Consider the following 26,858-nt stretch of genomic DNA (forward strand, 5'->3'; position numbering starts at 1 on the left):
GGAAATGGATTCTAAAGTCATATTTTTACATATATGGTGGAGAAAAAAAAACCCTCAAAGCTGCCAATTTAAATGTCAATAAGATTCAGTCACGCTACAGTAAGAGCACTGCGATATTTGTGATTTTTTTTTAATTTTCAATTTTGCCAAATTCAAAAATCCATAAAACTGAGCAAATGAGCATGATGCTAACAACCAGTGACTCCAGGTGAAAGTTCTATAATGTTCACTGTACTATTACTTTTAACTTTCCTGTAAATTTGCAAATATTCAAAATAAAAAAATGACAAATGTCTATAGTATTCAAGATACAATGAATGAAGTTAAAGAAACACAAGACACAGACACAAAGTATGTCACTGAAAATCACTGATTTTAGAGTTAAAAAAAAAAAAAAAAAAAACGGCCCAACTTACAGGTAAAATCTTTCTTCTAAAAGAGAGCATGGGAGGGACATGTGACGTGCATTCAAAGAACAAATTGGTTTAGAAGCCAACAGAGACAGAACGCCATGCATATAATGTCCTCACCGACATCACCTCTTGAATTTTCAAAGTGGGTATGTTTTTCTTGATTCAACATTGGCTGCCCTGTCAAATCATGCAAATCCACTGACATGCACATTTACAAATGATTAAGTTTCCAAAAGTGTGAAACTTTCATTCAGGAGAGTCAGTATAACAAACCACTCTATAAAATAAAAACGTTTCCTAACTCTGAGGAATAAAATGTTTTATCAGTTGAACGCCTGAAAACTGTCTGATATTATGTATTTCCCATATACTATTTAAGTTGTCTAAGTTTTAAAGTGCATGGATTTGATTCTTGTTTGAAGTCTCAGCTAAATGATAAAGCTTCTCATTTCCTATTAGATCGATGGCTGAATGGTATCAGCTTAGCAAAAGAGCAAGTTGGTTTTTTTTTTTAATCTTCATTTACTTTGAGATTTGAGACAGCACAATAGCAACCGCAAATCGGTCTTTTAGTGAAAAATAGAGTAAAAACCATATGCTGAGAATAATATCAATACTGAGACAATCCGCCCCAAACCTAATGTTCCCTTTAGGATACCCAGGCCTTCAAGCATGCCAGGTGGTACAACAGCACACCTTTCCTCTCCTCATAGGTTCCGAGAGAGAAGGGAACTTAAAATGCAAGAGCTAACGAATAATGAACGGGCAGGTAACATGAAGAAGCAAGACGACGGGGAAGCCAGTTCCTTTCAAAAGGCGACAGAGGTGACAGTCGGATGCAAGAGCCTGGAGGATGCACACAAGCAGACCCAAAGAGCAACAGGCTTAATTTCTGGGGATAGTACCGACTGCTGCATCATAGGCCTCAGAGATTATCGACATATGACTCCTCCTCCCCTCTGCCATACTTACACTTCACCCTTTCTGTCTTAGCTCTCCACACCAATGACTGCCAATCGGATCACAAAGGAGAACTGAGGCTGTAATATGGGACACTAGGAATATGGGGCACTATGAAAACAAGTTTATGTACAGCTTGATAGCAGGGTCTAGGGAGACTGGAGGAGGAGAAGCAAGACATATTTGAAAAAAATTGAGTATTACTCTGTAGACACTATAATAATCAAAGCTACCTTAACTTTGTAAATAACCTAAGATGATTCATAGAATCAACTATAAGGTCTTTTTTTTGGCGGGGGGGCGGGGATGGGGGTTAAAAACATATGTACATTGTTAAAAGCATAAATGGGAAATATTCACATTCAGTCAAGCCCGTTTTTCCAAGTTCCCTGAGACGGCATATAGAGATACACAACACAATGCAATGTTACAGCAGAAAGTCAATCATTTACAAAGATCATTTAGAATAAAGTCAAATTTCTCTTTCAACAAATGTGGTCTACAAGATAAATTACATCCTGATTGTTGGCTGTTGCTATAAATCTATTCAAATCAGGAAAAACCATCATATTTAAAGCTCTCCAAGTAATTTTGGCACAGGTCAAACCTTCGGGTTTTGTTCAGTCCCTGAGTTCTTTTAACAGGATAACTTCCGTTCAACCTCTTCCCCAGCCACCCGGCCCACTCCCCCGCACAACGCCCTGCAACCTGCCCTACACTCTCACTAACTCTAAGTCAAGCCCGAAGGCTACAACCTCTCTAACCGACCTGCTCTGCAGAAACCATAGAGCTTCTCTGGCTTGAAGAGTTATAGGTGGAAGAATCAAATGGGGTACATCTCATGCCTCCTGATTATTTCTAAAACTGCCTCCAAGGGTCAGTGTTTTAATGTCTCCAGGGCCTTATGCCTCAGATGCTCATCCAAACACTGGATGGCAAAGAGGTCGATGTCCGTGTCGAACTTGTTGGCGAACAAGTGGTGCACGCGCAGCATCCAGTTCAAGTCACCCGCTCCGAAAACGCACACGGAGCGCACGTGGACGCCGCTGCACGGCGGGTAGGGAGCGCCCTTGGAAATGTCACCTTCAAAGTACTGCCACTTGACAAACCTGGCAATTGCTTGCATGTCGGACATATCGTACTTATGGCTTAAGGACAGTGACCCTGGGACTTCGGGGATCCTCTGAATAGTGGCCCAGAGATACTCGTCCGGGCTGTATGTGTCTTTTGCCCACTCCATAAACTTTTGTATTTTTTCATTCTCGAGCACATACTCCACATACCTCCTACTGACCACAAAATAGGCACTGCCTGAAAACAGAGGTGTTTCAAGAGGAGGATGTATTTTGTCGGTCCCCATGTTTGTCAACTTTCCATTCACGACTGCATAATGCTTTTTCCACCTTTCTTTTTTATTGGATGGCATTCTCTCCGTTTCTAGGTTATTCTCGCCCATTAACGACTTGAGCTTCCTGACAATTTCCAGGTTGGTTTTAATAGGAAAATCCATACCGCAGAGATTTATCAAGTACTTCCAGTCTGCGTTCATTCGGTAGAGGTCCTGCATGCAGTTGAGGTCAGCCTGGACCCGGCTCCAAGATGCATACACAACGCTCTCCAGCTGACTGGCCACAAAGACATTACTGAAACAGGATGCAATGCCAATCACCGCGGCCAAAAAGGATTCCTCTGATTTTGTATCCACGTGAATGCAATAGAAATTCTGAGGCATATAAATGGCCCTCAGGAGCCTGTCAAGCATTTCAATTTTGTGATGAACCACTACAGAATATGCTATTGGAAACTCTGCCTCTTCCTTACTAAGGGGTTCAACAATATATTTGCGCCTCTTGATGAAAGAAGCACAATCACTGGTCATGTTTATGTAGTCATAGTTTGTCCATCGAGGGCGATTTCTAAATTTCACTGTTAGGATCTCAAGCTTTACCTTTTGGATTTCATCTACGTCACCCTGTAGAACTTTGGTACAATTAATATTACTACTAGGATTCTCTTCAAGCAGCTCCAAATGTCCAACGTTTACAAATTCAGGCTTTTGATGAATTCTTAAAACAGAGAAGGTGACCAGGGAAAAAACAAGAAGGAAGACGTAGTATTTAGTGGGATAAGAAAAAAGTTTCCTCCTCCGCAACTTCCTCAGCATTTCAACAACAATTGGGGACTTGGATTTATTAAGGACAGTCTTCCAGGCTTCAAGCAGTAATGATTTCCCCTCTGTGGTGGCCTGGAGATTTGTCAGTTTGCATTTATCAGAAATGCAAAGGCATCTTGAAATGGAGGGCAGCACTAAAAGAAAAATAGAAAGGATACATACATATATATATATATATATATTTTAAAAATACAGTGTTTCATGACATCTTCTCAGGTTCAAAAACTGTTCTCTTTGCTATGAGGTCAGATGTTTAAGACAAAAACAAAGTGGGTCCATCAGAGGAAAGGAAGTAGTGTTATAGGATACCCATCATCTCCGGTATCAATGCCAGATTGTCTTTTTAAAAAAGCTGAGTACAAGGATATGCTAGAATATCCTACAATCAACATTTTACCTCTCAGGTATATTGAGGTGCAAAACACAGTTGAAGACCTAGGCTATAGTTATTGAATTCTCCATAGTTGGTGAGTTTTTGATCCTGTGCCAGTGCTAATTAGCACCCCTTGCCTTGAAATCATTCCTAATCTGGGTTCCTCCTGACACATCCATTAATGTCCATCAGTTGGTGTCAGCAGCCCCAAGTATTTGAAGAGATCAGATCCACTCTGCTCTTTACCAGCTTAGGAGTGGGAGTACACTTAAGGAGACACTCAGAAATGGCTGTGGCTTCTAAGAATCTTTGAAGGAAAAGCGGGTCAACTGGATTTTCAAACTGGAACAGAAAGGCTCAGGTGAAACCAGGTCAGATTTGGAACTGTTTTGGGTTGACCTCACTTTGTTCAGTTCCATACCAGGCACCACAGGAAGAGAAGACATACATAATCCAAAATAGAGAAACAGCCTAGCTGAAAAACAACACTTGTATGCAAATTGTAACTTATGAAAGACCCTTTGTCTATATTCAAAAAAACCCACTTTTATTATGTAAAATGTTTACAAATATACAGATATTGTTTTGTTTTCAAAAGTCAATTTTATTACTCGGCAATTGGTTCTACAAAGAAAGGCAAAACTATCAATTGTCTCAAAACCAGATTTATAGAGATCTGAAAAGTTTTTAACACCAGAATTAGCACTAGAACTTTTAAATATTTAATTAGGAAATAAATTGTGAATATTAATAATACAAATAAAAATAAATAACTGACCATCATTTGTACAGAGTAATGTTACAAAAAGTAGTTAGACTTTTTACCATTTAAATCAAGAAAAGTCGGGATCATTTAGTGCTCTGATTCCAGGTAACATCCTCTGCCCATGTAGAGTGCTTCTTATGCAGTCAGGTTTCTTAAATGTACCAGGCATCCAGCAATGCTGTTATGTCCCATGAGTCTTTTTTAAACAAAACACGTGAAACAAAAAGAAAAATTTGTGAAGGGATATATATGCCCACGTAAGTATACACACACACTCAGAAAGCATACTGGTAAACTAATTCGACATATTCACTTTTTTCTTCAAAATGATGGCTGGTCATATCCATTTTTTTCTTCAAAATGATGGCTCGTTGATTTCTCTTTTAAAACCTTCTCTCCAGTCTTTTTTTTTTTTTTTTAGGCTATGTTTGTGGACTGCTAAAGGTTTGACGACATCCCACAATTTAGGTTGAACTTTTTCAGAGAAAACTCTAGGAGCATTTCCCAACATGTGTGCCAAGGAACAGCTTAATGGTCCTATATGATTGGAAAATCCAACATATCCTATGCGGCTGTGAGGATTCCCAATGCTCACTGGCCCATTAAAGACAATCCTGCAATTGAATTAGCTGCTTATCTCATCTTCCTCCAACTATGTTGTCTACCACCCCACTCCAAACCTCTACTGGAAAGCAAACATTGGAAGATTCTGCTAAAATACTTATACATCTGAACTATTAACACATCAGATCCCTAAACAAAGTTATACCCTTAAGCAATCTCTGCTTAAGGCATTTAAGAAAATCTCTGACTAATCATTATTAGTCAGCTTCTAAGCTAACTGAACAGAGACTTAAGTTGCCTCATGCAATAAAGAACACAGATTTACCCAAGAAGGTCCATAACAACAATAAACCCTGGGCTGGGCAGGAGCAGAGGTCTGATTTCTAAAGTTGATGCATTATAAAATGTCCACTTTCAACAACAACAAAAAATTACAGGGCACGTAGAGAAACACAAGTCTGGCCCATACACAGAAAAAGGGGCTTCAATAAAAACTGTCCCGGAGGAAACCCAAGCACTGGACTTAACTACACAAAGACTTTCAGTCAGTTATTATAAGTATGTTCAAAGAACTAAAGAACTAAATCAAACCATGAGAAAGATATTTAACCAAATTGAGAATTTCAATAAAGAAATAGAAATGATAAAAAAGAACCAACAGAATTGATTGTATTGAAAGTACAATAACTGAATTGAAAAACTGACTAGAGGGGCTCAACAGCAGGTATGCACTGACAGTAGAAGGAATCAATGGAACTGAGGAAAGGTCAAGAGAGAGTATCCAGTCTGAGGTACAAAAGGAAAAGAGAATTAAGAAAGATGACAGAGGCTCAGAGACCTGTGAGAAACCATTAAGCACATCAACAAATGCGTAACAGGAGTGTCAGAAAAAAAGTGGAGGAAAGGGTGGGAGAGAAGGGTGAAAGAGGGGGCTGCAGTCACAAGTATGGGGGAGGGGTGAAGAAAAAAATTGAATAATGGCTGAAAACTTCCCAAATTTGACTTTATTTTGTTTACTGAAGTACAGTTGACGTACGATATTAGTTTCAGGTGTACAACATAGTGATTCAATACTTTATATATTATACTCCATTTAAAGTAATTGCCAAATAATGGCTTTATTTCCCTGTGCTGTATAATATATCTTTGTTGCTTATTTTATATATAATAGTTTGTGTCTCTTAATCCCATACACCTATTTTGCTCCTCCTCCCCTGCCCTCTCCCAACTGGTAATCACTAGTTTGTTCTCTGTATCTGTGAGGCTTGTTATATATATTCATTTGTTTTATTTTTTAGATTCCACATATAACTAATAACAGAGTATTGTCTTTCTCTGTATGACTTATTTCATTAAACATAGTACTCTCTAGGTCCATCCACACTGTTGCAAATGGCAGGATTTCATTTTTTACGGCTGAGTAATATTCCAGTGACGGGCAATTTAGTTTGTGTCCATATCTTGGCTATTGTAAATAACATTACTATGAACACTGGGGTACATGCATCTTTTCAAATTAGCGTTTTCATTTTCTTCTTATATCCAGCAGAACTGCTGAATCATATGGTAGTTCTATTTTTAGTTTTTTGAGGAACCTCCATACTGTTTTCCATAGTGGCTGCACCAATTTACATTCCCACCAATAGTGTACTAGGGTTCCCTTTTCTCCACATCCTCATCAACATTTGTTATTTGTAGACTTTTGATGACAGCCATCTGACAGGTGTGAGGTGATATCTCATTGTGGTTTTGAATTGCATTTCCCTGATGATTAGAGACAAGCATTTTTTTCATATGGCTGTTGGCCATCTGTATATCTACTTTGGAAAAATGTCTAATCATGTCTTGTGCCCATTTTTTGATTGGGTTGTTTGTTTTTATATTGACTTGTATGAGCTGTTTACATATTTTAGATAATAGCCCCTTATTAGTCATATCATCTGCAAATATTTTCTCCCATTCAGTAGGTTGTCTTTTTGTCTTGTCCAGTGGTTTCCTTTGCTGTGCAAAGAGCTTTTAAGTTTAAAATTAGGTCCCATTGTTTATTTTTGCTTTTATTTCTTTTGCCTTAGGAGACAGTTCCCAAAAACTGTTGCTATAATTTATGTCAAAGAGCATTCTGCCCATGTTCTCTTCTAGGAGTTTTATGGTTTCAGGTCTTATATTTAGGTCTTTAATCTATTTTGAGTTTGTTTTTGTATATGGTGTGAACAAATGTTCTTCTAATCTTGTTCTTCTACATATAGCTATCCAGTTTTCCCAACAACACTTATTGAAGAGACTCTTTTCTCCACTGTAAATTCTTGCCTCCTTTGTCACAGACTAATTAACCATAAGTGTGTAGGTTTATTTCCAGGCTCTCTATTCTGTTCCATTGATCTATGTGTCTGTTTTTGTGCCTGTACCACACTGTTTTGAATGCTGTAGCTTTATAGTATGTTCTGAAGTCACGAAGGTGATATCTCTAGAAAAAATCTGAATAATGGCTGAAACTTCCCAAATTTGACTTTAAAAAATTAATCTGAATATCCAAGAGATTCAATGAGCTCCAAGTATGCAAAATGGGACAATGACTTTGGCAGACACTTTAGCAGTTTCTTACAAAGCTAAATATAGGCTAATCATTCAACCCAGTAATCACACTCTTAGCTATTTACCCAAACTGAACATGTATGTACACACAAAAACAAGCATATGAATGTTTACAGCAGCTTTATTCATAATTGCCAAAAACTGGAAGCAATCAAGATGTCTTTCAATAGGTGAATGAATAAACAATTTGTGGTACATCTATAAAATGGAATATTATTCAGTGATTTTTCAAAAAATCAGCTACCAATCTATTAAAAGACATGGAGGAAGCTTAAACGCATACTGCAAAGTGACATAAGCCAATGTGAAAAGGCTACTGTATGAGTCCAAAGGCTACTGTATGAGTCCAAAGATATGATAGTCTGGAAAAGGCAAAACTATAAGGACAATAAAAGTTCAGCATTTACTAGGGATTTGAAGGAAAGAAGGAACAGATGAATAGGTACAGAACAGGGCATTTTTAGGGTGATGAAACTATTCTATAGGATACTGTTACAGTGGTTAAAGGATACTATGCATTTGTCCAAACCCAAAGAATTGTACAACACAAAGACTGACCCCTCTTAATTATAATTAATAATGTATCAATATTGTTTCATCACTTGTAACAAATGTACCACACTTGTGCAAGACACTAATAGGGAAAACAATGTGAGCAGGTTTATGAGAACTCTGTACTCTCTGTGTAATTTTTCTGTAAACTTAAAACTGCTCTAAAAAATAATCTATTAAAATTGAAAAAAAAATTAATCTGTACATTCAAGAAGCTCAGTGACTTCCAAGGATGATAAACTCAAATAAATTCACATCTAGATACTTCTTAAACTGTTGAAAGACAACTTGAAAATAACAAGAGAAAAGTGATTATACAAGGGGTCCTCAAAATTGAAAGCTTCAAATCAGAAACAATGGAGACCAGAAGGTAATGAATAACATATTCAATGGACAGAAATAAAAAAGATTCAACCAAGAATTCTATAATCAGCAAAATAGTTTTTCAAAAACAATGAGAAATTAAGACATTTCTGGATAAATGAAAACTAAGAGAATTCATCACTAGCAGACCTGCCCAAAAGAAATACTAAATAGAGTCCTTCAGAATGAAAAGAAAGGATACTAGACAGCAACTCAAATCCACATGAAGAAATAAAAAGCATCTATGAAAGTATATACACAGGAAATGTAATTTTCTATGAACAGTTTTCCCATCTGATTTAAAAGATAACTACATAAAGTAGTAATTATAACACTGTATTGATAGGATTATAATGTATAAAGATGTGATTTACATAGTAATAATAGTATAAAGGAGGAAAGGGGAACAGAGCTATATCAAAGTTTTTGAATGCTATTGAAATTAAGTTGGTATTAATCTAAAGTAGAATGTTTTAAGTTAAGAAGGTTCATTTCTTTGTAATTCCAAGGGCAATCACTTTAAAAAAGCTCAAAAGCATACAGTAAAGGAAACATCAAGGGAATTAAAATAGTACACAGGAAAATATCTAATACATAAGAATACAGCAATTGAGAAAGAGAGGAACAAAAAAGACATAAGACACACAAATAACAAAATAGCAAACATAAATCCTACCTTATCTGTAATTATAATAAATATAAATGGACTAAAACCTCCAATCAAAAGGCAGAGATTGGCAAAATAGATTTTTTTCTAAAAATGATCCAACTATATGATGTCTACAAGAGACATGGTTTAGATTGAGAGACACAACTAGGTTTAAGTAAAAGAATGTAAGCAGATATACTACACAAATAAATACAAAAAAAAGAGCTAGAGTAATCATACTAATCGGATGAAACAGACTTAAAGACAAAAATTATTAGACAAAGAAGAACATTTTATAATTATAAAACGAATAAAAAGGAGAAGGTCAACAAGGAAACAGAAGACTTGACCAACATTATAGACCAACTAGACCTAACAGACATCTATAGAACAGCTTCACCGAACAGCAAAACACACATCCTCCTCAAGGACACATGGAACATTCTCCAAGATGGGCCATATGCTAGACTATCAAACAAACCTTATTAAATTTAAAAAGACTGAAATGATGGAACATATGTCCTTCACTACAAAAGAATGAAATTAGAAGTCAACAACAGAAGAAAATTTGAGAAATTCACAAATATGTGAAAATTAAACTATACACTCCTAAATAACCAACGGGTCAAAGAAGAAATCACTAGGCAAATCAGAAACTACTGATATAAATGACATGAAAACAAAAACAAAAAAACTTACAGGATGCAGCAAAAGCAGTGTTCAAGAGGAATGTATATCTATAAACACCTATATTTTTAAAATATCAACCTTACATACCAACCTTACATAAATAGAAAGGATTATAAGGGAATAATATGAAAAGTCATCATCCAATAAAATTAGATAATCTGGATAAATGGCCAAATTCTTAAACAGAGAAACACAAACTACAGAAAGTGATTCAAGAGGAAATAGAAAATCTGAACAGAGCTGTAATGACAATTACCAAAAACCCTCCCACAAAAAAAAGCCCAGGCCCAGATGACTTCACTGGTGAATTTTACATTTAAAGAAGAATTAAATAAAAATCCTTCCAAAACTTTTATTAAAAAAATGGAATAGGAGTGAACATTTCCCAACTCACTCTATGATGCCAGTAATCGATTACCCTGATAACAAAAGCAGATGATGACATCACAAGAAAACTATAGATCAATATCACTTAGAGACACAAAAATTCTCAACACAATACCAGCAAACCAAATCCAGCAACATACAAAGGATTATATGCCAGGACCACATGGGTTTTAATCCAGGAATGTAAAATTGGTTTAACATGGAAAAGTCAATGTAACACACCCTATTAATAGAATAAATGACAATTACTCCATAATCAGAATAGACACAGAAAAAAGCATTTGACAGAATCTACACCATTTCATGATAGAAACAGTAAAATAAACTAGGAATAAAAAGGAATTTCCTCAACCTGATAAGCCATCTATGAAAAATGGACAGCTAACAGCACATCTTAATGGTAAACGACTAGAGTCTCCCCCGCTAAGATCAGGAACAAGAAAAGGATGTCCACTCTTGTTACTTTTATTACATTTTACTGGAGGATCTAGGAAAAGCAATTAGGGAAGAAAAAGAAATAAAAGTCATCAAGTTTAAAATGAAAGAATTAACACTATCTCTATTTGTAAGTGACATAATCTTGTTTATAGAAAACCCTAAGAAAAACACACACAAAAATTAGAATGAATTTAACAAGTTTGCAAGATTCAAGATCATTATACAAAAATGCAGTTGTATTTCCATATATTAGCAATAAAGAATCCAAAAATAAAAAGAAAGTAATTCAATGTATAATAACATCCAAAAGAATAAAATAGCTGAAAGAAACAATTCAACAGAAGAAGTATAAGACTGTTGAAAACATTTCGTTGAAAAAATTTAAGACAATGGAAAGACATTCTACATTCATAACTTAAGACTCAATATTGTAAAGATGGCAATACACCCAATAATTAACCAATAATTTTCCTATCAAACTTCAGTTGCCTTTTTTAGCAAAAATTGACAAGCTGATCCTAAAATTCATGTGGAAATTCAGGGGACGCAGGATAGACAAAACAGTCTTGAAAAAGACCATAGTTGGAAGACTCACATTTCCCAATTCCAAAATTTACTATAAATGCTATGGTAGGAGAAATGGTATGGTACTGGTACAAGAAGACATACAGAACAATGGAATAGAATCCAAGAAATAAACTCTTACATTTACAGTCAACTGATTTTTGATATGGGTACCAAGAAAATTCAATGAGGAAAGAACAGTGTTTTAAGTAAATGGTGTTGGTACAACTGGATATCCGCATCCAAAAGAATGAGGGTGTGTCCCTATCTCACAGCATATACAAAATAGCATATGCCCCCAAAATGGATAAAATATCTAAATACAAGAGCTAAAACTAAAAAGAAAACAGGGGTAAATCTGCATGACCTGGAATTTGGCAATGGATTCTTAGATATGACACCAAAAGCCCAAGCAATAAAAGAAAAAAAAATTGATGAACTAAACCATCAAAATTTAAAACTTTTGTGGTTCAAAGAACACCATCAAAAAAGTGAAAACAGGGCTTCCCTGGTGGTGCAGTGGTTGAGAGTCCGCCTGCCGATGCAGGGGACACAGGTTTGTGCCCCGGTCCGGGAAGATCCCACATGCCGCGGAGCGGCTGGGCCCGTGAGCCATGGCCGCTGAGCCTGCGCGTCCGGAGCCTGTGCTCCGCAACGGGAGAGGTCACAGCAGTGAGAGGCCCGCGTACCGCAAACAAAAAAAAAGGGAAAACACAACCCACAGGATAAAAGAAAATGTTTTCAAATCATTTATTTGATAAATATCCAGAATATATAAAGAACTCTTACAACTCAACCAAAAAACAAAAGACTAGCACCTGTGGAATTTTTTTTTGTTTCTTTTATTTATTTTTATTTTTGGCCGCGTTGGGTCTTTGTTGCTGCACACGGGCTTTTCTCTAGTTGCGGCGAGCGGGGGCTATTCTTCGCTGTGGTGCACGGGCTTCTCATTGAAGTGGCTTCTCTTGTTGCAGAGCATGGGCTCTAGGCACGTGGGCTTCAGTAGCTGTGGCCTGCGGGCTCAGTAGTTGTGGAGCACAGGCTTAGTTGCTCCGTAGCATGTGGGATCTTCCCGAACCAGGGCTCGAGCCTGTGTGCCCTGCTTTGGCAGGAGGATTCTTAACCACTGCACCACCAGGGAAGCCCATGTGGAGTTTTTTAAACAAGAAGTAGAAGAACTATCCTAAACAGATTTTTTTAAAGAATGTGCGTTCATAGTCACCCCAAAATTCATACGGAAAAGACAAGTTCCTGACCAAAAACTTGGATCTCACCTCAAGAAACTGGCCAGAAACTTAGATCTCACCTCAAAAAAGCCTTGTCTTTACCATTCTCATCCACATCCTAAACATCCATCATGCTTTGAAAAATGCTTTTTAAAATGTAAAATCATGAGTCTCAGGTTTTAACGCGATGGATAAGTGTCTGTAAAGTAGGTAAGCGTGTGAGAAAACAAGTCTATTTTATTAATAATGTTTTTGTGTATTTATCACCATGGAGAATAGAGAAGATACATTTCTTCCAATGATGTATCATTCAAAGTATTTAACTAGCCTAACTTCAAGATATAGAACATTCCCTTAAACAAAACTTGGCTAAGAGTTAGGAGAAGGTGAAGGGAAAATAAGAGTTCATTAAGAAAGGGATTTCTACGTGGAAGAGTTTAAAGGGAGGCATAAATGTCCGCATACTATATTATTTCAATGGAACTTCAGTCATCAAACATTACTTAGTTTAAGCACACACAAAGAATATTGAAAATATTAAAGAACAAATAACAGGGGACTTCCCTGGTGGCGCAGTGGTTAAAAATCCGCCTGCCAATTCAGGGGATATGGGTTCGAGCCCTGGTCCGGAAAGATCCCACATACGGCAGAGCAACTAAGCCCATGCACCACAACTACTGAGCCTGTGTGTCACAATTACTGAAGCCCACGCACCTAGAGCTTGTGCTCCACAACAAGAGAAGCCACAGCAATGAGAAGCCAGCACCCCACAACAAAGAGTAGTCCCCACTCGCCGCAACTGGAGAAAGCCCGTGCCCAGCAATGAAGACCCAATGCAGCCAAAAATAAATAAATGTATAAAATAAATAAATAATAAAATTAAAAAATAAAAATGAAAAACAAATAACAAAAATATGGCAGAGGTTCATACCGCTGGGCCCAGTGTTCCTTCACCTTCAGATTTCACAAATCACATAGATTTCTTGAAGGATGTGGAGTGGGAATAGTCAATGAGGCCAATGACTGAACAATAAGAACCATTCTAAATAACCAAAGCTCATGAATTCTGAGATAGCAAGAAAAATAAAAGTCCCAGATACATACCAAGGCTTCCTCACCCAGGACCTACTACAGGACTTGGCAACTGTCATGTGAGTGCCCTGGAAAAGGTCCTTCACTGGAATACTGATGCCTTTCCTAAAAGAGGAGACAGTCAGACTAAGTGAACCCAAGGACAATAAATATCGAGATCTCATCTCCTTCCCTATTTCCAGCTGTCAGCTCCCAGAACTTTGGGAGCCAAGACAATGCAGGAGTTTATTGTCTACGGAATCCAACCAGGACAAGTGACAAAGACTTAATCATGCTGCTTACATTGGGAATGCCCCCCAAATGTTCAAGGAGACAGACTTGCACAGGGAAAAGAAAACTACTAATAATATCCTCAGAGAGGTAAGAAAAGGTATTGTATACAATTAATCAATATGCAAGACAGACTGTATTATCTAAAAACAGGCAGAAAAATACTACCACACCATATGCTCTTCTGAAATGTGATCTTCCCACCCTTCAATCAAGAAGTGGTCAAAACTCCCTTCCCCTTGAATTTGGACAACCTTATGTTTACCCTGACCAGTGTGGAGTTTGGCAGAAGTGCTACTACGTGACCACCAAGATTAGGTCATATAAAACCACGTAGCTTCTACCTGGTTGTCTTGGAAAATGTGCTCTCCAGAAGCTCCCCGCCAGAGGGAAAGTTCACTTCTCATGTTGCAAGAAGACACAGAGAGGCCACACATTGGTACCCAAGTCAACAGTCCCAGCTGAACCCAGTCTTCAATTCATCCCAGCCCAGGTGCCAGCCACGTGAGTGAAGAAGCCACAGATGACTCCAGCCCCTAGTCAGTCAAGTCTTAACTGAATTCCTGACCCACAGAATGTGTGAGCAAAAAATAAAACAGCAATGTTTTATGTTACTATGTTTGGGGTGGTTTGCCTCACAACAATGATTAGAACAAACAAGAAACCACATAAACAGAACACCTGGCAAATAAAAAGCTCTTAAAACTTAATAACATGACAGCAAAAACTGAAAAACTCAATAGAAGCATTGGAAAATAAAGTTGAGAAAAACTCTCAGGAGGTTAAGCAAATAGGCAAACTACCTGATGGAAAATTAGAGAAAAAAATATAGTACTTTAGAGAACCAGACCAGGAGATCCACCATCCGAATTGTACCTCCAAAAAGAGAAAACAGAAAAAATGGAAGTAAATAATTAAATCAATTAAATAATTCAAGACTGTATTTCAAAACAAAGGGATGGTTTCCAGATTGAAAAGTCCCTTGGAATACCAACATGATGGGTGAAAACAAACCCACACCAAGACATACGTACTAATCATGAAATGTCAGAGCACTGGTAAAAAGGTAAAAAGAGTTATGTAGGTTTCAGGGGGGAGGGGGGCGGATGGTGTAATAATCCACATGAAAAAGATTCAGAAGCAAAATGTCTTCATACTTCATAAAAACCAACCAAAGAAGCCAGATGATAATGGAGCAATGCCTCCAAAGTACTAAAAGAAACTGAATTCCAGATGAGAATTCTTAGAACCAGATGAACTACTAAGTAAATTAAGGGTAAAATAAAAACATTTTACATATTAAGAAAGGCAAGCCTTCAAAATATTTACCATTATGCATCCTTTTTCAGGAAGCTACTGGAGGATGAGCTCCATCAAAACTAAAGTATAAACCAAGAAAGAGGAAAACATTAGAATCAGAAACTGTATCACAATACCAGAAGGAAGGAAAGGAAATACCAGCAGGACAGTAAAGGAACACCCTAGGCTGTGTGTGTAATAGGCCACAGACAAATGTAGAAGATGGAAGTGGGTCAGAAGGCCCTGGAAGAGATGTCTTCAAGAAGATGAAATGGAAGGAATAACTGATGGGAATCAGCATATTGAAAGCCAATGTAAGCAACTGACAGAGTTTGGGGTGAATCTGTAATAACTACATTGAAAAAAAGCAAATGAAGGGGGTTGAGGAAATAATTATCATTGACTTGAAAGAAATCAGAATCATGAGATGATGACAAAATCAATCACAGTGTAATCCGTGGCTTAGCTTGGGAGAGCATCAGTATTAATAACTTAAACACTGTTTTCCACGAGATTCAACAACACTATATTAGGAGCACAGAGCAATGGCAGGGATGGGTGTTGAAACACAGGGGTTGTACACTTTGACCAGCATCACGTAACTGGCCATAGGGGGTGTTTAGAATTACATTGCTGTTCCACGCAAAAGGCCTCTTTCTCATTTTATTCTTCCACCAAGTGCTCTTTGCATTCAACAGCTCAATGGTAAGGATCTGATCAAAAACTTACAGTAGAGGTAAAGACTACAACTAATGCAGGCTTGTTTGCACAGTGATAAATAGATGAGGAGATGCACATAAGAGAAGTCCAAAAACCATTGATCATCAGATCTAGATTTCAGCTTGGAATAAGTAAGAAACATCAGAAGACCTTACAACGTAAAAAAATAAGTGCTATAGCGGCATTTCAAAATTAAAATCTACTAGATATGACTAGCACGTGCCTCTGTATTTTATTTATTTATTTTTACATCTTTATTGGAGTGTAATTGCTTTACAATGTTGTGTTACTTTCTGCTGTATAACAAAGTGAATCAGCTATACATATACATATATCCCCATATCCCCTCCCTCTTGCGCCTCCCTCCCACCCTCCCTATCCCACCCCTCTAGGTGGTCACAAAGCACCGAGCTGATCTCCCTGTGCTATGAGGCTGCTTCCGACTAGCTAGCTATTTTACATTTGGGAGTCTATATATGTCCACGCCACTCTCTCACTTCGTTCCAGCTTAGCCTACCCCCGCCCGACCCCGTGTCTTCAAGTCCATTCTCTACGTCTGTGTCTTTATTCCTGTCCTGCCCCTAGGTTCATGAGAATCATTTTTTTTTAGATTCCATATATATACATTAGCATATGGTATTTGTTTTTCTCATTCTGACTTACTTCACTCTGTATGACAGACTCTAGATCCATCCACCTCACTACAACTAACTTGATTTCGTTTCTTTTTGCCTCTGTATTTTAAAATGAACCAAGTCCAAAATGATGATATTCATCTCAGTCACACACTTACTAGTTTAATTTAGAAAACTATCACCATATAAAGAAGCAAATGAAACAAAATGTTTAAAGAAATGAGCTACATGTGGCTCAGGCTATCTTCTCCTTAATTTCTTTTTTAATAATAGAAAGGCAAAGCAGGAAGAGGGAGAGAGGGGGAATAATATATATTTTATTATAAATTAATATGACATAACATATTCAGAATCTGGAAGGAAAAGGATTTACCATATTTACATGACTATTCACATACATACGTACACACCTCTAAGAACAATCAGGATTTCCTTGTTCAGCCTCTAATTACACCTAAGACTCCTAGACAAAGAGATAGTGTCCATCAACAGATGAATGGATGAAGATGTTGGGGACGGGGGGCGTGTACTACTCAGCCATAAAAACGAATGAAACCCTGCCATCAGCAACAACGTGGATGGACTTGGAGGGCATTATGCTAAGTGAAATAAGTCAGACAAAGAAAGACAAATACTGTATGATATCACTTACATGTGGAATCTAAAAAATACAACAGGGGGTGGGAGGAATTGGGAGATTGGAATTGACATATATACACTATTGATACTATGTATAAAATATAAATAACTAATGAGAACCTACTGATTAGCACAGGGAACTCTACTCGATGCTCTATGGTGACCTAAATGGGAAGGAAATCCAAAAATGAGGGGATATATGTATACGTATAGCTGATTCACTTTGCTATACAGTAGAAACTAACACAACATTGTAAAGCAACTATACTCCAATAAAAAGTAATTTAAAAAATAAACAAAAAATACAACAAACTAGTGAATATAACAAAAAAGAAACAAACTCACAGATATAGACAACAAACGAGTGGTTACCAGTGGGGAGAGGGATGAGGGGAGAGGCATTATAGGGGTAGGGATTAAGAGGTACAAACTATTATGTAAAAAGTAAGCTACAAGGATACATTGTACAACACAAGGAATATAGTCAATATTTTATAATAACTATAAATGGAGCATAACCTTTAAAAACTGTGAATCACTATATTGTATACCTGTAACTTATATCACACCACGTCAACTATACTTCAATTAAAAATTAAATTTTAAAAAGTAAAAAAGGGACTTCCCTGTTGGTGCAGTGGTTAAGAATCCGCCTGCCAATGCAAGGGACACAGGTTCAATCCCTGGTCTGGGAAGATCCCACATGCCGCAGAGCAACTAAGCCCACGCGCCACAACTACTGAGCCTGAGCTCTAGAGCCCGTGAGCCACAACTACTGAAGCCCCTGTGCCCAGAGCCCGTGCTTTGAAACAAGAGAAGCCACCGCAATGAGAAGCCCACGCACCGCAATGAAGAGTAGCCCCCGCTCACTGCAACTAGAGAAAGCCCACGCACAGCAACAAAAACTGAATGCAGCCAAAAAAATAAATTTAAAAAAAAAGAGAGAGATAGGAAGGGCTCTGCACTGGTTAGCTTTGTTAACCTTTGTTAAGGTTAAAGCTGACAGATATAACTGTCAACTATAATAAAAGAAAGGAGAAGTTAAAAAGGTAAATTCTTTTCTTCAACAATTTCCACCAAAGTAATTCTGGTTTAAATCCAAATAAAACTACTACAGATAAGAATAATTCTACCTATTGCCTATTGTACCATTTTTTAAGTACTGGAAATATTCTTTCTTAAAAAAGTACACACCGGCCTTCCCTGGTGGTGCAGTGGTTAAGAATCCGCCTGCCAATGCAGGGGACACGGGTTCGAGCCCTGGGCCGGGAAGATCCCACATGCCACGGAGCAACTAAGCCTGTGCGCCACGACTACTGAGCCTGAGCTCTAGAGCCCACAAGCCACAACTACTGAGCCTGAGCTCTAGAGTCCGCAAGCCACAACTACTGAGCCCGCATGCCACAACTACTGAAACCTGTGTGCCTAGAGCCCGTGTTCTGCAACGAGAGAAGCCACCGCAGTGGGAAGCCCATGCACCGCAATGAGCAGCAGCCCCCACTCGCCACAACTAGAGAAAGCCCACGTGCAAAAACGAAGATCCAATGCAGCCAAAAATAATAAATTAAATAAATAAAAATTGTAAAAGAAAAGTACACACACACGTGTACACACCATGTATGTGCACACATCTGTGTGCCTGTATAAACAAATAGCTGGATCGATAAATCAGGGTTCACAACCTATTGCCCTTCTGCAGCAGGAAGCATGGTCTAAGTTCAGTCACTCTTTAGTTTCACTGAATACTCCTCCGGGGCTCAATTTCAGACTACAAGGACTACTGTTCTGTGGCCCAGAGGCTGTGACGGGAGGAAAATACTATTATGATTGATGCCAAGGCCATGCAAGTATCTCAGAGGATCGTGACTCAAGCCACGGTGCCCAAATGCCACCCTGAAGCAGGCCAATGGAAGGAGTGGGAAGCAGGTAAGATCCCAAGGCAGAGGCCTTGCCAACCAGGGTGGGGTTCTTTCTGCCACCTGCACCTCCATGGCCTCACGTCATCCAAGGGTACCCGGTCTCTGTCTCCTGACAGCTGTGCCCTGACTGAAGGGTGGTCTCTGCTGCCTAGTGAGTCTGCCTAGTGAGTCTGTGACTCACTGCAGTGAACTCCCTAGCTTCTCTGAGGTCTCATGTTAAAACGAACTCCTGAGACTCCACAATGCCTGCCTCTCCAGACTGGCCAGGAACAGCTCTTGGGGTCCGCATACCTCAGCACCAAACTCCACAGTTTAGGTCGTTGTCTCCCAGAATCCATCCCAGAGTTTCCCTGGGCTCCAGCCAAGGAAACATAGGCAACAGGGGACTTTCTATAACCAAACTGGACCATGTTTCCTATGCTCCCTTGGGAAAGGGCGCTTTCTACACCAACTAAAGCCAGATGGTGTGATGGAGGGAGAAGAGGGCCCATGTCTCACTTCTTCAGACCCCCATGTCCTAGAGCCAGACACAGAATGCAGCACAGAGAATTGCTTGGTTATGTTTGTTGAAAGAAAGAAAGTCTCTCTCAAGTGAAGCCCACGTTCCTCTGCTAAAAATTGAACATCTATCCTCTCTCCCTTTTGAATGTCAGAGAAGGGTTCTGTCACCAGTTCTCTACACTTGCAGCAAGGGCTATCCTATTTTAGAGAGTCTATCAAAAAGAACAGGCTGTTTAAAGATGAAATTATAGTAAATGATTAAACCCCTCAAAGAACTGAGGAAATGGCACCAAACTTTTGAAAGCTAGAGGGACTGAGCGGTAACTGACTTGGAGATCTCAGAAAGCTGAACCTGAAGCAGGCAGAGGAGAAAGCTGAGAGGCAACTCAACTTACAGCACAGCTCCCCCTACCCCGCACCTCCCACCATCAGCCATCTGCTCCTCCTCAGAAGGCTCCGGAACTGGCAACACAACTCCTCTGGAAGCGGTGTGTGAAGTGGAGTTAAACTCCACTGAGTGAAAATCTACTTAAAAGGCTGTTAAGACTCCCAGACCCCTATTCTTCATAACCCAGTAAATACCCTTCCGGGCCTCAGTGAAAAGCTCTGGAAAATGTGAAACAGAGGGTATCTGACCTGGAGGGTACAAGGCACAGCTGAGGGCAGGAGTACCGACCTGAAAACAAGGGAATTAAGTCACAGGTCCTCATTTCCAGAACACTGGCAGGCAGGCATATATATCCCCCAGGCCTCGGCCTCAGATAAGAGAAAACTACCCGATATCCAAGAAAAGCTCATGACACAAAAGAGATCAGAAGAAACAGAAAAAACAGAGGAGAGTATCAGTTAACTATTTCCATATAATCAACCACAATTCCTAATGACTGAGAAGAACAACAATTTATGGTTTCTCACTACTTTTAGAATTGGTTGGGCAGTCCTTCTGGCTTTACCTGGGCTCACCTAGGCGGCTGCATGCATATGGAGGACTGTCTGGGTTGGAGGGTTCCATACAGATCGTTCACATCTGCACATGGTACTGGACGCTAGCTGGGGTGCCTCTCATCATCTGCTAGTCTGGACAAGATTCCTCACTTGGCAGCTGCATGGCAGCATACCAAGAGAACACAGCAGCTCCAAAGCCTCATAAGGGCTAAGCTCCAGAACATACACAACATCACTTCTGTCACCTTCTATTAGTCAGAGAAAGTCACCAGGCCAGCCATGATTGCAGAGGAAGTAAGCTTCTACTTCTGGATAGGAAGACAAGCAAAATCAATTGCAAGGGGGCAGGGATACTGCAATGGGAGGAATCTGTATCCATTAAATATACTGTCACATGGAGAAATTAAGATCAAGAGATGAAAACTGCAACAACAAAATCCTAGTGCTATTGTCGGCAAAGGCATAAGAGAAACTAGTGCAGCCATGAAACAAGAACAAGAGACTATGAAAAAGGAACAGAGAATAAAAATGAGCTCTTAGGGAGAGGGGCAGAGTCAAGAGGGCAGAGTAGGAGGACGTGGAGTTCACGTCTCCTCATAGGTATGACAGGGGTGCGTCGGAGCGCCTGCTGGACACTGGAGGAGGACCTCAGACACAGGGGTACAGGAGGGGTCCCGGCACAGCCAGGTGGGACAAGGGAGGGAAGAGGGGGGAGGACGGGTGGAGACGGGATGGGGACGGTGACCTGGGGTTGGATGGGAGGAGGAGAGGTTCCCACACTCAGGGGGACCCACTCATGGTGGGGGGATCGGCAGGGACAGGAGGGGACCTTTGGGGGACCACCACCCCTGACAGAGCCTCCTCCGGCTGTGTCGCATCCCCAAAGCCTCTTCTGGCTGAGTGGGTCCCGGTGGATCTGAGCACCACACCCCCGCCCCCTGCCACAAAGCCTCCTCCAGCTATGTCGGCCCCTGTGGACATGCCCACGGAAGCCTGCACCCCAGCTGGCCTACACGGGCTCATATACTCCAGGTCAGCTTCAGGAGCAGATGCTGGTGAAAGGAAAACATGCAGAGGTGGGGCTGATACAGTGGATCCAGAGACCTACCTAGAGGTCTTGGAGGCCCTCCTGGGGAGGCGGGGGTTGGATGTGGCTCACGTGAGGGCAAGGACACTGACAGCAGAGCCACCAGTGAGTTTTTATTTTTTTATTTATTTTTTTAATTCTTTCTTTTTTTTTTGCTCTTGCGCTTTGTTTTGTTGTTGTTTAATTTTTATTTTTTCTAATATTTTTTATTTTCCTAATTTTATTCTGTTTTTTAATCTTTGTTATTCTTCTGATCTTTTTCATTTGTTGTCTGTTTTTGGGGGGGGTATCTTTTTTTTCTTTTTTGCCATGCTGCACGGCTTGTGGGGTCTTGGTTCCCAGGCCATGGGTCAGGCCTGAGTCCCTGTGGTGGGAATGCCAAGTCCAAGCCACTGGACTAACAGAGAACTTCAAGCCCTAGGGAATATTAGTCAGTGTCAGCCCTCCCAGAGGTTCCCATCTCGGCACCAAGACATGGCTCCACCCAACTGACTGCAAACTCCAGCGATGGACACCTCAGGCCAAACAGCCAGCAAGAGAGGAACACAGGCCAAGCCATCAACAAAAATGAGATGGCAGAGAAATACGTTACAGACAAAGGAGCAAGGTAAAAACCTACAAGAAAGATAAATGAAGAGGACATAGGCAATCTACCTGAAAAATAATTCAGAGTAATGACAGTAAAGATGATCCAAAATCTCGGAAATCGAATGGAGGCACAGATCGAGAAAATACAAGAAATGTTTAATAAGGATCTAGAAGAACTAAAGAACAAACAGTGATGAACAACACAGTAAATGAAATGAAAAATACACTAGAAGGAATCAACAGCAGAATAACTGAGGCAGAATGAATAAGTGAACTGGAAGACAGAATGGTGGAAATAACTTCCAAGGAGCAGAATACAGGAAAAAGAATGAAAAGAACTGAGGAAAATCTCAGAGACCTCTGGGACAACATTAAACACCCAACATTCAAATTATAGGGGTCCCAGAAAAAGAAGAGAAAGAGAAAGGGTCTGAGAAAATATTTGAAGAGATTAGAGTTGAAAACTTCCTTAACATGGAAAAGGAAATAGCCACCCAAGTCCAGGAAGCACAGAAAGTCCCACATAGGATAAACCCAAGGAGAAACACACTGAGACATATTAATCAAACTAACAAAAATTAAACTCAAAGAAAAAGTATTAAAAGCATCAAGGGAAAAGCAACAAATAACATACAAGGGAAACCCCATAAGGTTATCAGCTGATTTTTCAGTAGAAACTCTGCAGGCCAGAAGAGAGTGGCAGGATATATTTAAAGTGATGAAGGGGAAAAACCTACAACCAAGATTACTCTACCCAGCAAGGATCTCATTCAGATTTGACAGAGAAATTAAAACCTTTACAGACAAGCAAAAGCTAAGAGAATTCAGCACCACCAACAAATGCCAAAGAAACTTCTCTAGGAGGGAAACACAAGAGAAGAAAAGACCTACAAAAACAAACCCAAAACAATTAAGAAAATGGTAATAGGTACATACATATCAATAATTACCTTAAATGCAAATGGATTAAATGCTCCAACCAAAAGACACAGACTGGCTGAATGGATACAATAACAAGACCCCTATATACGCTGTCTACAAGAGACCCACTTCAGACCTAAGGATACATACAGACTGAAAGTGAGGAGGTGTAAAAAGATATTCCATGCAAATGAAAATCAAAACAAAGCTGGAGTAGCAATTCTCATATCAGACAAAATAGACTTTAAAATAAAGACTATCACAAGAGGCAAAGAAGGACACTACATAATGATCAAGGGATCAATTCAAGAAGAAGATATAACAATTATAAATATTTATGCACCCAGCGTAGGAGCACCTCAATACATAAGGCAAATGCTAACAGCCATAAAAGGAGAAATCAACAGTAACACAATAATTGTGGGGGACTTTAACACCCCAATTACAGCAATGGAAGCAATGGACAGATCATCCAGACAGAAAATTAATAAGGAAACACAAGCTTTAAATGACACATTAGACCAGATAGACTTACATATTTATTATAAATCACAGTATCAGTCACATACCTAGTAAGTGAGAGAGCTAAGATTCAAACCTACACAATCTGGCCCCCAAGTTTATACTATACAGTTGGCCCTCCGTATCCATGGGCTCTGTATCTGTGGGTTCTATATCTTTGAATTCAAGTAACCTCAAATCAAAAATATTTGGGGGAATTCCCTGGCAATCCAGTGGTTAGGACTCTGCACTTCCACTGCAGGGGGCACGGGTTTGATCCCTGGTCAAGGAACTAAGATCCCACAAGACACACGGCACGGCCAATAAGTAAATAAATAATGGTCTTAAAAAAAAAAAAAACTAGCACTACTGTAAAAAGAAATGTAGACTGAGTTGTCCACTGTATCATTAAAAAAAAAAAAATTGGGGAAAAACATTCTAGAAAGATGCAAAAGCAAAACTTGAATCTGCCATTCTCCAGCAACTATTTACATTGTACTTACAACTATTTACATAGCGTTTACATTGTACCAGGTAATAGTCTAGAGATGACTGAAAGTATACAGGAGTATATGTGTAGGTTACCTGCAAATATTATATCATTTTATATAAGAGACTGGAGCACTGGCAGGTTTTGGTACCCTCGGGGGGTCTGGAACCAATCCCCACCACACCCACACCCACCCGCTGATACTGAGGGACGACTGTACTACATATCAAGAAAAAGACAGGGAACCTACTAATCAGGGATCCAATAAAAAAGAGAGGCAACAGAAATTCCCAGGATTCTGAGGAAAAGCAATCCTAGGATATGCAGGGGTCCTAGGAAAAAACCAGTCTTAACTGAACCAAGTCGAATGGCTACAGAAGATATTTAAGACAAAAGGGAGAAAATACCTGCTGTAAAAGAATGTATTTTGAAGAGATTTTGACAACATAGAGTTCAGAGTTGAATAAGTAAAATGTACGTAGTAAAAAAATATATATATATGAAAAGAAGGCATTATCTCTAAGGAAAACAAAAAAGTGCAATTAAAAAAAAATCCATGGTATGCTGCTTAACTCAGTTTATGCTACTATAGCTCAGCTAATACATGGTCATAATAATATAAACACTGAGTCATGGTCTGAAAAAATTATGACAATATACAGAGAATCTTGAAACTATTTTCATAATAATACTAGGATATCACATTCACCCTTTTTACTCCCATATTCTTACTACAAGTATACAGTGCAGTCTTCCAGAGGCTACATAGTATGTGATTTGTCTTCAGAATGAGTTCAGAGGCAAGTATTTTCTCGTTTCTATTAGGCTGTTTTCTATTAAGGCAAACATTAAAGAGATTTTCAAAAATATAAAATGTTATTACTCTTCTCACAAATTTTTATGAAAGGGTTTTCATTAAAAAAATATTACTTATGATAATATGCAAAGGACTTATCATTGTTTTTTTACATAAATATTTAATTTTTTCTCAGTCTTAATTTCTAACAGGCTAAATGCTGATAAACATATCACGCATAAACAAAAGCTCTTCGTGATCTTCAATAATTTTTAAGAGTGTAAAACAAGTTTTCAGAATCACTGATTGGGAGGATGGGAAACTGGGCTGTGAAGTGAACACACAGCAAGAGGGTTTGGAGATAAAAGAGAATTAAATCTTTAACAGTAGAAAGTCAACAGGAAGACTTTACAACTGAAAAATAAAGAAACAGTATAAGCAAGCTATTTAAAGATATGGAAATAGAGACTCAAAGAAATATGTGAAAAGTTGAAAATGGTTACTTCTAGGGCTATGCTGTCCGATATGGAAGCCACTAGTCACATTGGCTATTGAGCAACTGAAATGTAGCTAGCCTAACTAAGGAAAACAATTTATTTTATTTTAATTAATTAAAATTAAATTTTAAAACTTGAAGGAGTGTAAAATGTCTTTACATTAAACATTTTTTCTGGTAGGACTCCATTTAGCTGTGATGGCCGCATTGTGTAAGGTATTCCTGTTTTATTGTAGCACATGTATTAGACAAAGGCATCATTTTAATACCTCATTAGGCATCACACTTCCTGATTTCAAAATATATTACAAAGCAAACAGTTATGCCAACAAATTGGACAACCTAGGAGAAACGGACAAATTTCTAGAAACATACAACCTGCTGAGACTGAATCAGAAAGAAAGACAATCTGAACAGAGCAATCATTAGTAATGAAGTTAAATGTGTAATAAAAATTCTCTCAGCAAACAGAAGTCCAGGATCAATGGCCTCACAGAGGAATGTCAATATAGTCAATAGTTATGTACTATCTTTGTATTCTGACAGATGGTAACCAGACTTATCATGGTGATCATTTTGAAATATACAGAAATATCACTTTGCTGTATTTTAAGAACTAACATAGTGCGGTATGTCAGTTCAAAAGCAAAGAAGCAAAAAATCTCATAGAAAAAGACATCATTTTTGTGGTTACAAACACAAACATCAGAGAAAAAGAGTTCACATTTATGGTTATCGGAGGTGGGGGAATTGGATGAAGGTGGTCAAAAGGAACAAACTTCCAGTTACAAGACAAATAAGGAGCAAACTTCCAGTTACAAGACAAATAAGTCCTGGGGAAGCAATGCACAACATGACAGATATAATGAACACTGCTGCACATCATAGATGAATGCTGTTAAGGAAGGAAATCCTGAGTTCTCATCACAAGGAAAATATATTTTTAATTTAATTTTGTATCCATATGAGATGATGGATGTTCACTAAACCTATGTATTAATCATGTCGTGATGTATGTAAAGGAAAATCATCAGGCCGTGTATCTTTTTTTTTAATTTATTTAATTTATTTATTTATTTTTGGCTGTGTTGGGTCATCATTGCTGCGCGTGGGCTTTCTCTAGTTGCAGTGAGTAGGGGCTACTCTTCGTTGCAGTGCGCGGGCTTCTTCTTGCGGTGGCTTCTCTTGTTGCAGAGCACGGGCTCTAGGCGCGCAGACTTCAGTAGTTGTGGGACGCGGGCTCAGTAGT

The 26,858-nt window shown here is 38.9% G+C and overlaps 1 protein-coding gene across 7 annotated transcripts in view; it reads right to left on the minus strand.

Annotated features, from left to right (window-relative positions):
• Positions 1–26,858, minus strand: part of GCNT1 (glucosaminyl (N-acetyl) transferase 1) — a 196,904-nt gene that overhangs the window by 138,546 nt on the left and 31,500 nt on the right. The window contains exons 3-5 of one of the 7 annotated variants that reach the window (XM_030876979.2): positions 13,815–13,907; positions 4,745–4,881; positions 386–3,680 (exon numbers count right to left, since the gene is read on the minus strand). The exons of 4 other annotated variants lie outside the window; for them this stretch is intronic. In XM_030876979.2, coding sequence (XP_030732839.1) covers positions 2,251–3,680; positions 4,745–4,772 — 1,458 coding nt within the window. In that variant the 5' untranslated portion in view covers positions 4,773–4,881; positions 13,815–13,907 and the 3' untranslated portion in view covers positions 386–2,250. Of the gene's footprint in view, positions 1–385; positions 3,681–4,744; positions 4,882–13,814; positions 13,908–26,858 lie in introns of those variants that run through there. 2 more of the 7 variants (XM_030876978.2, XM_060300832.1) reach the window with 2 other exon arrangements.

The sequence above is a fragment of the Globicephala melas genome, chromosome 6 (genome assembly GCF_963455315.2).
Source record: "Globicephala melas chromosome 6, mGloMel1.2, whole genome shotgun sequence".
Classification (NCBI taxonomy): Eukaryota; Metazoa; Chordata; class Mammalia; order Artiodactyla; family Delphinidae; genus Globicephala; species Globicephala melas.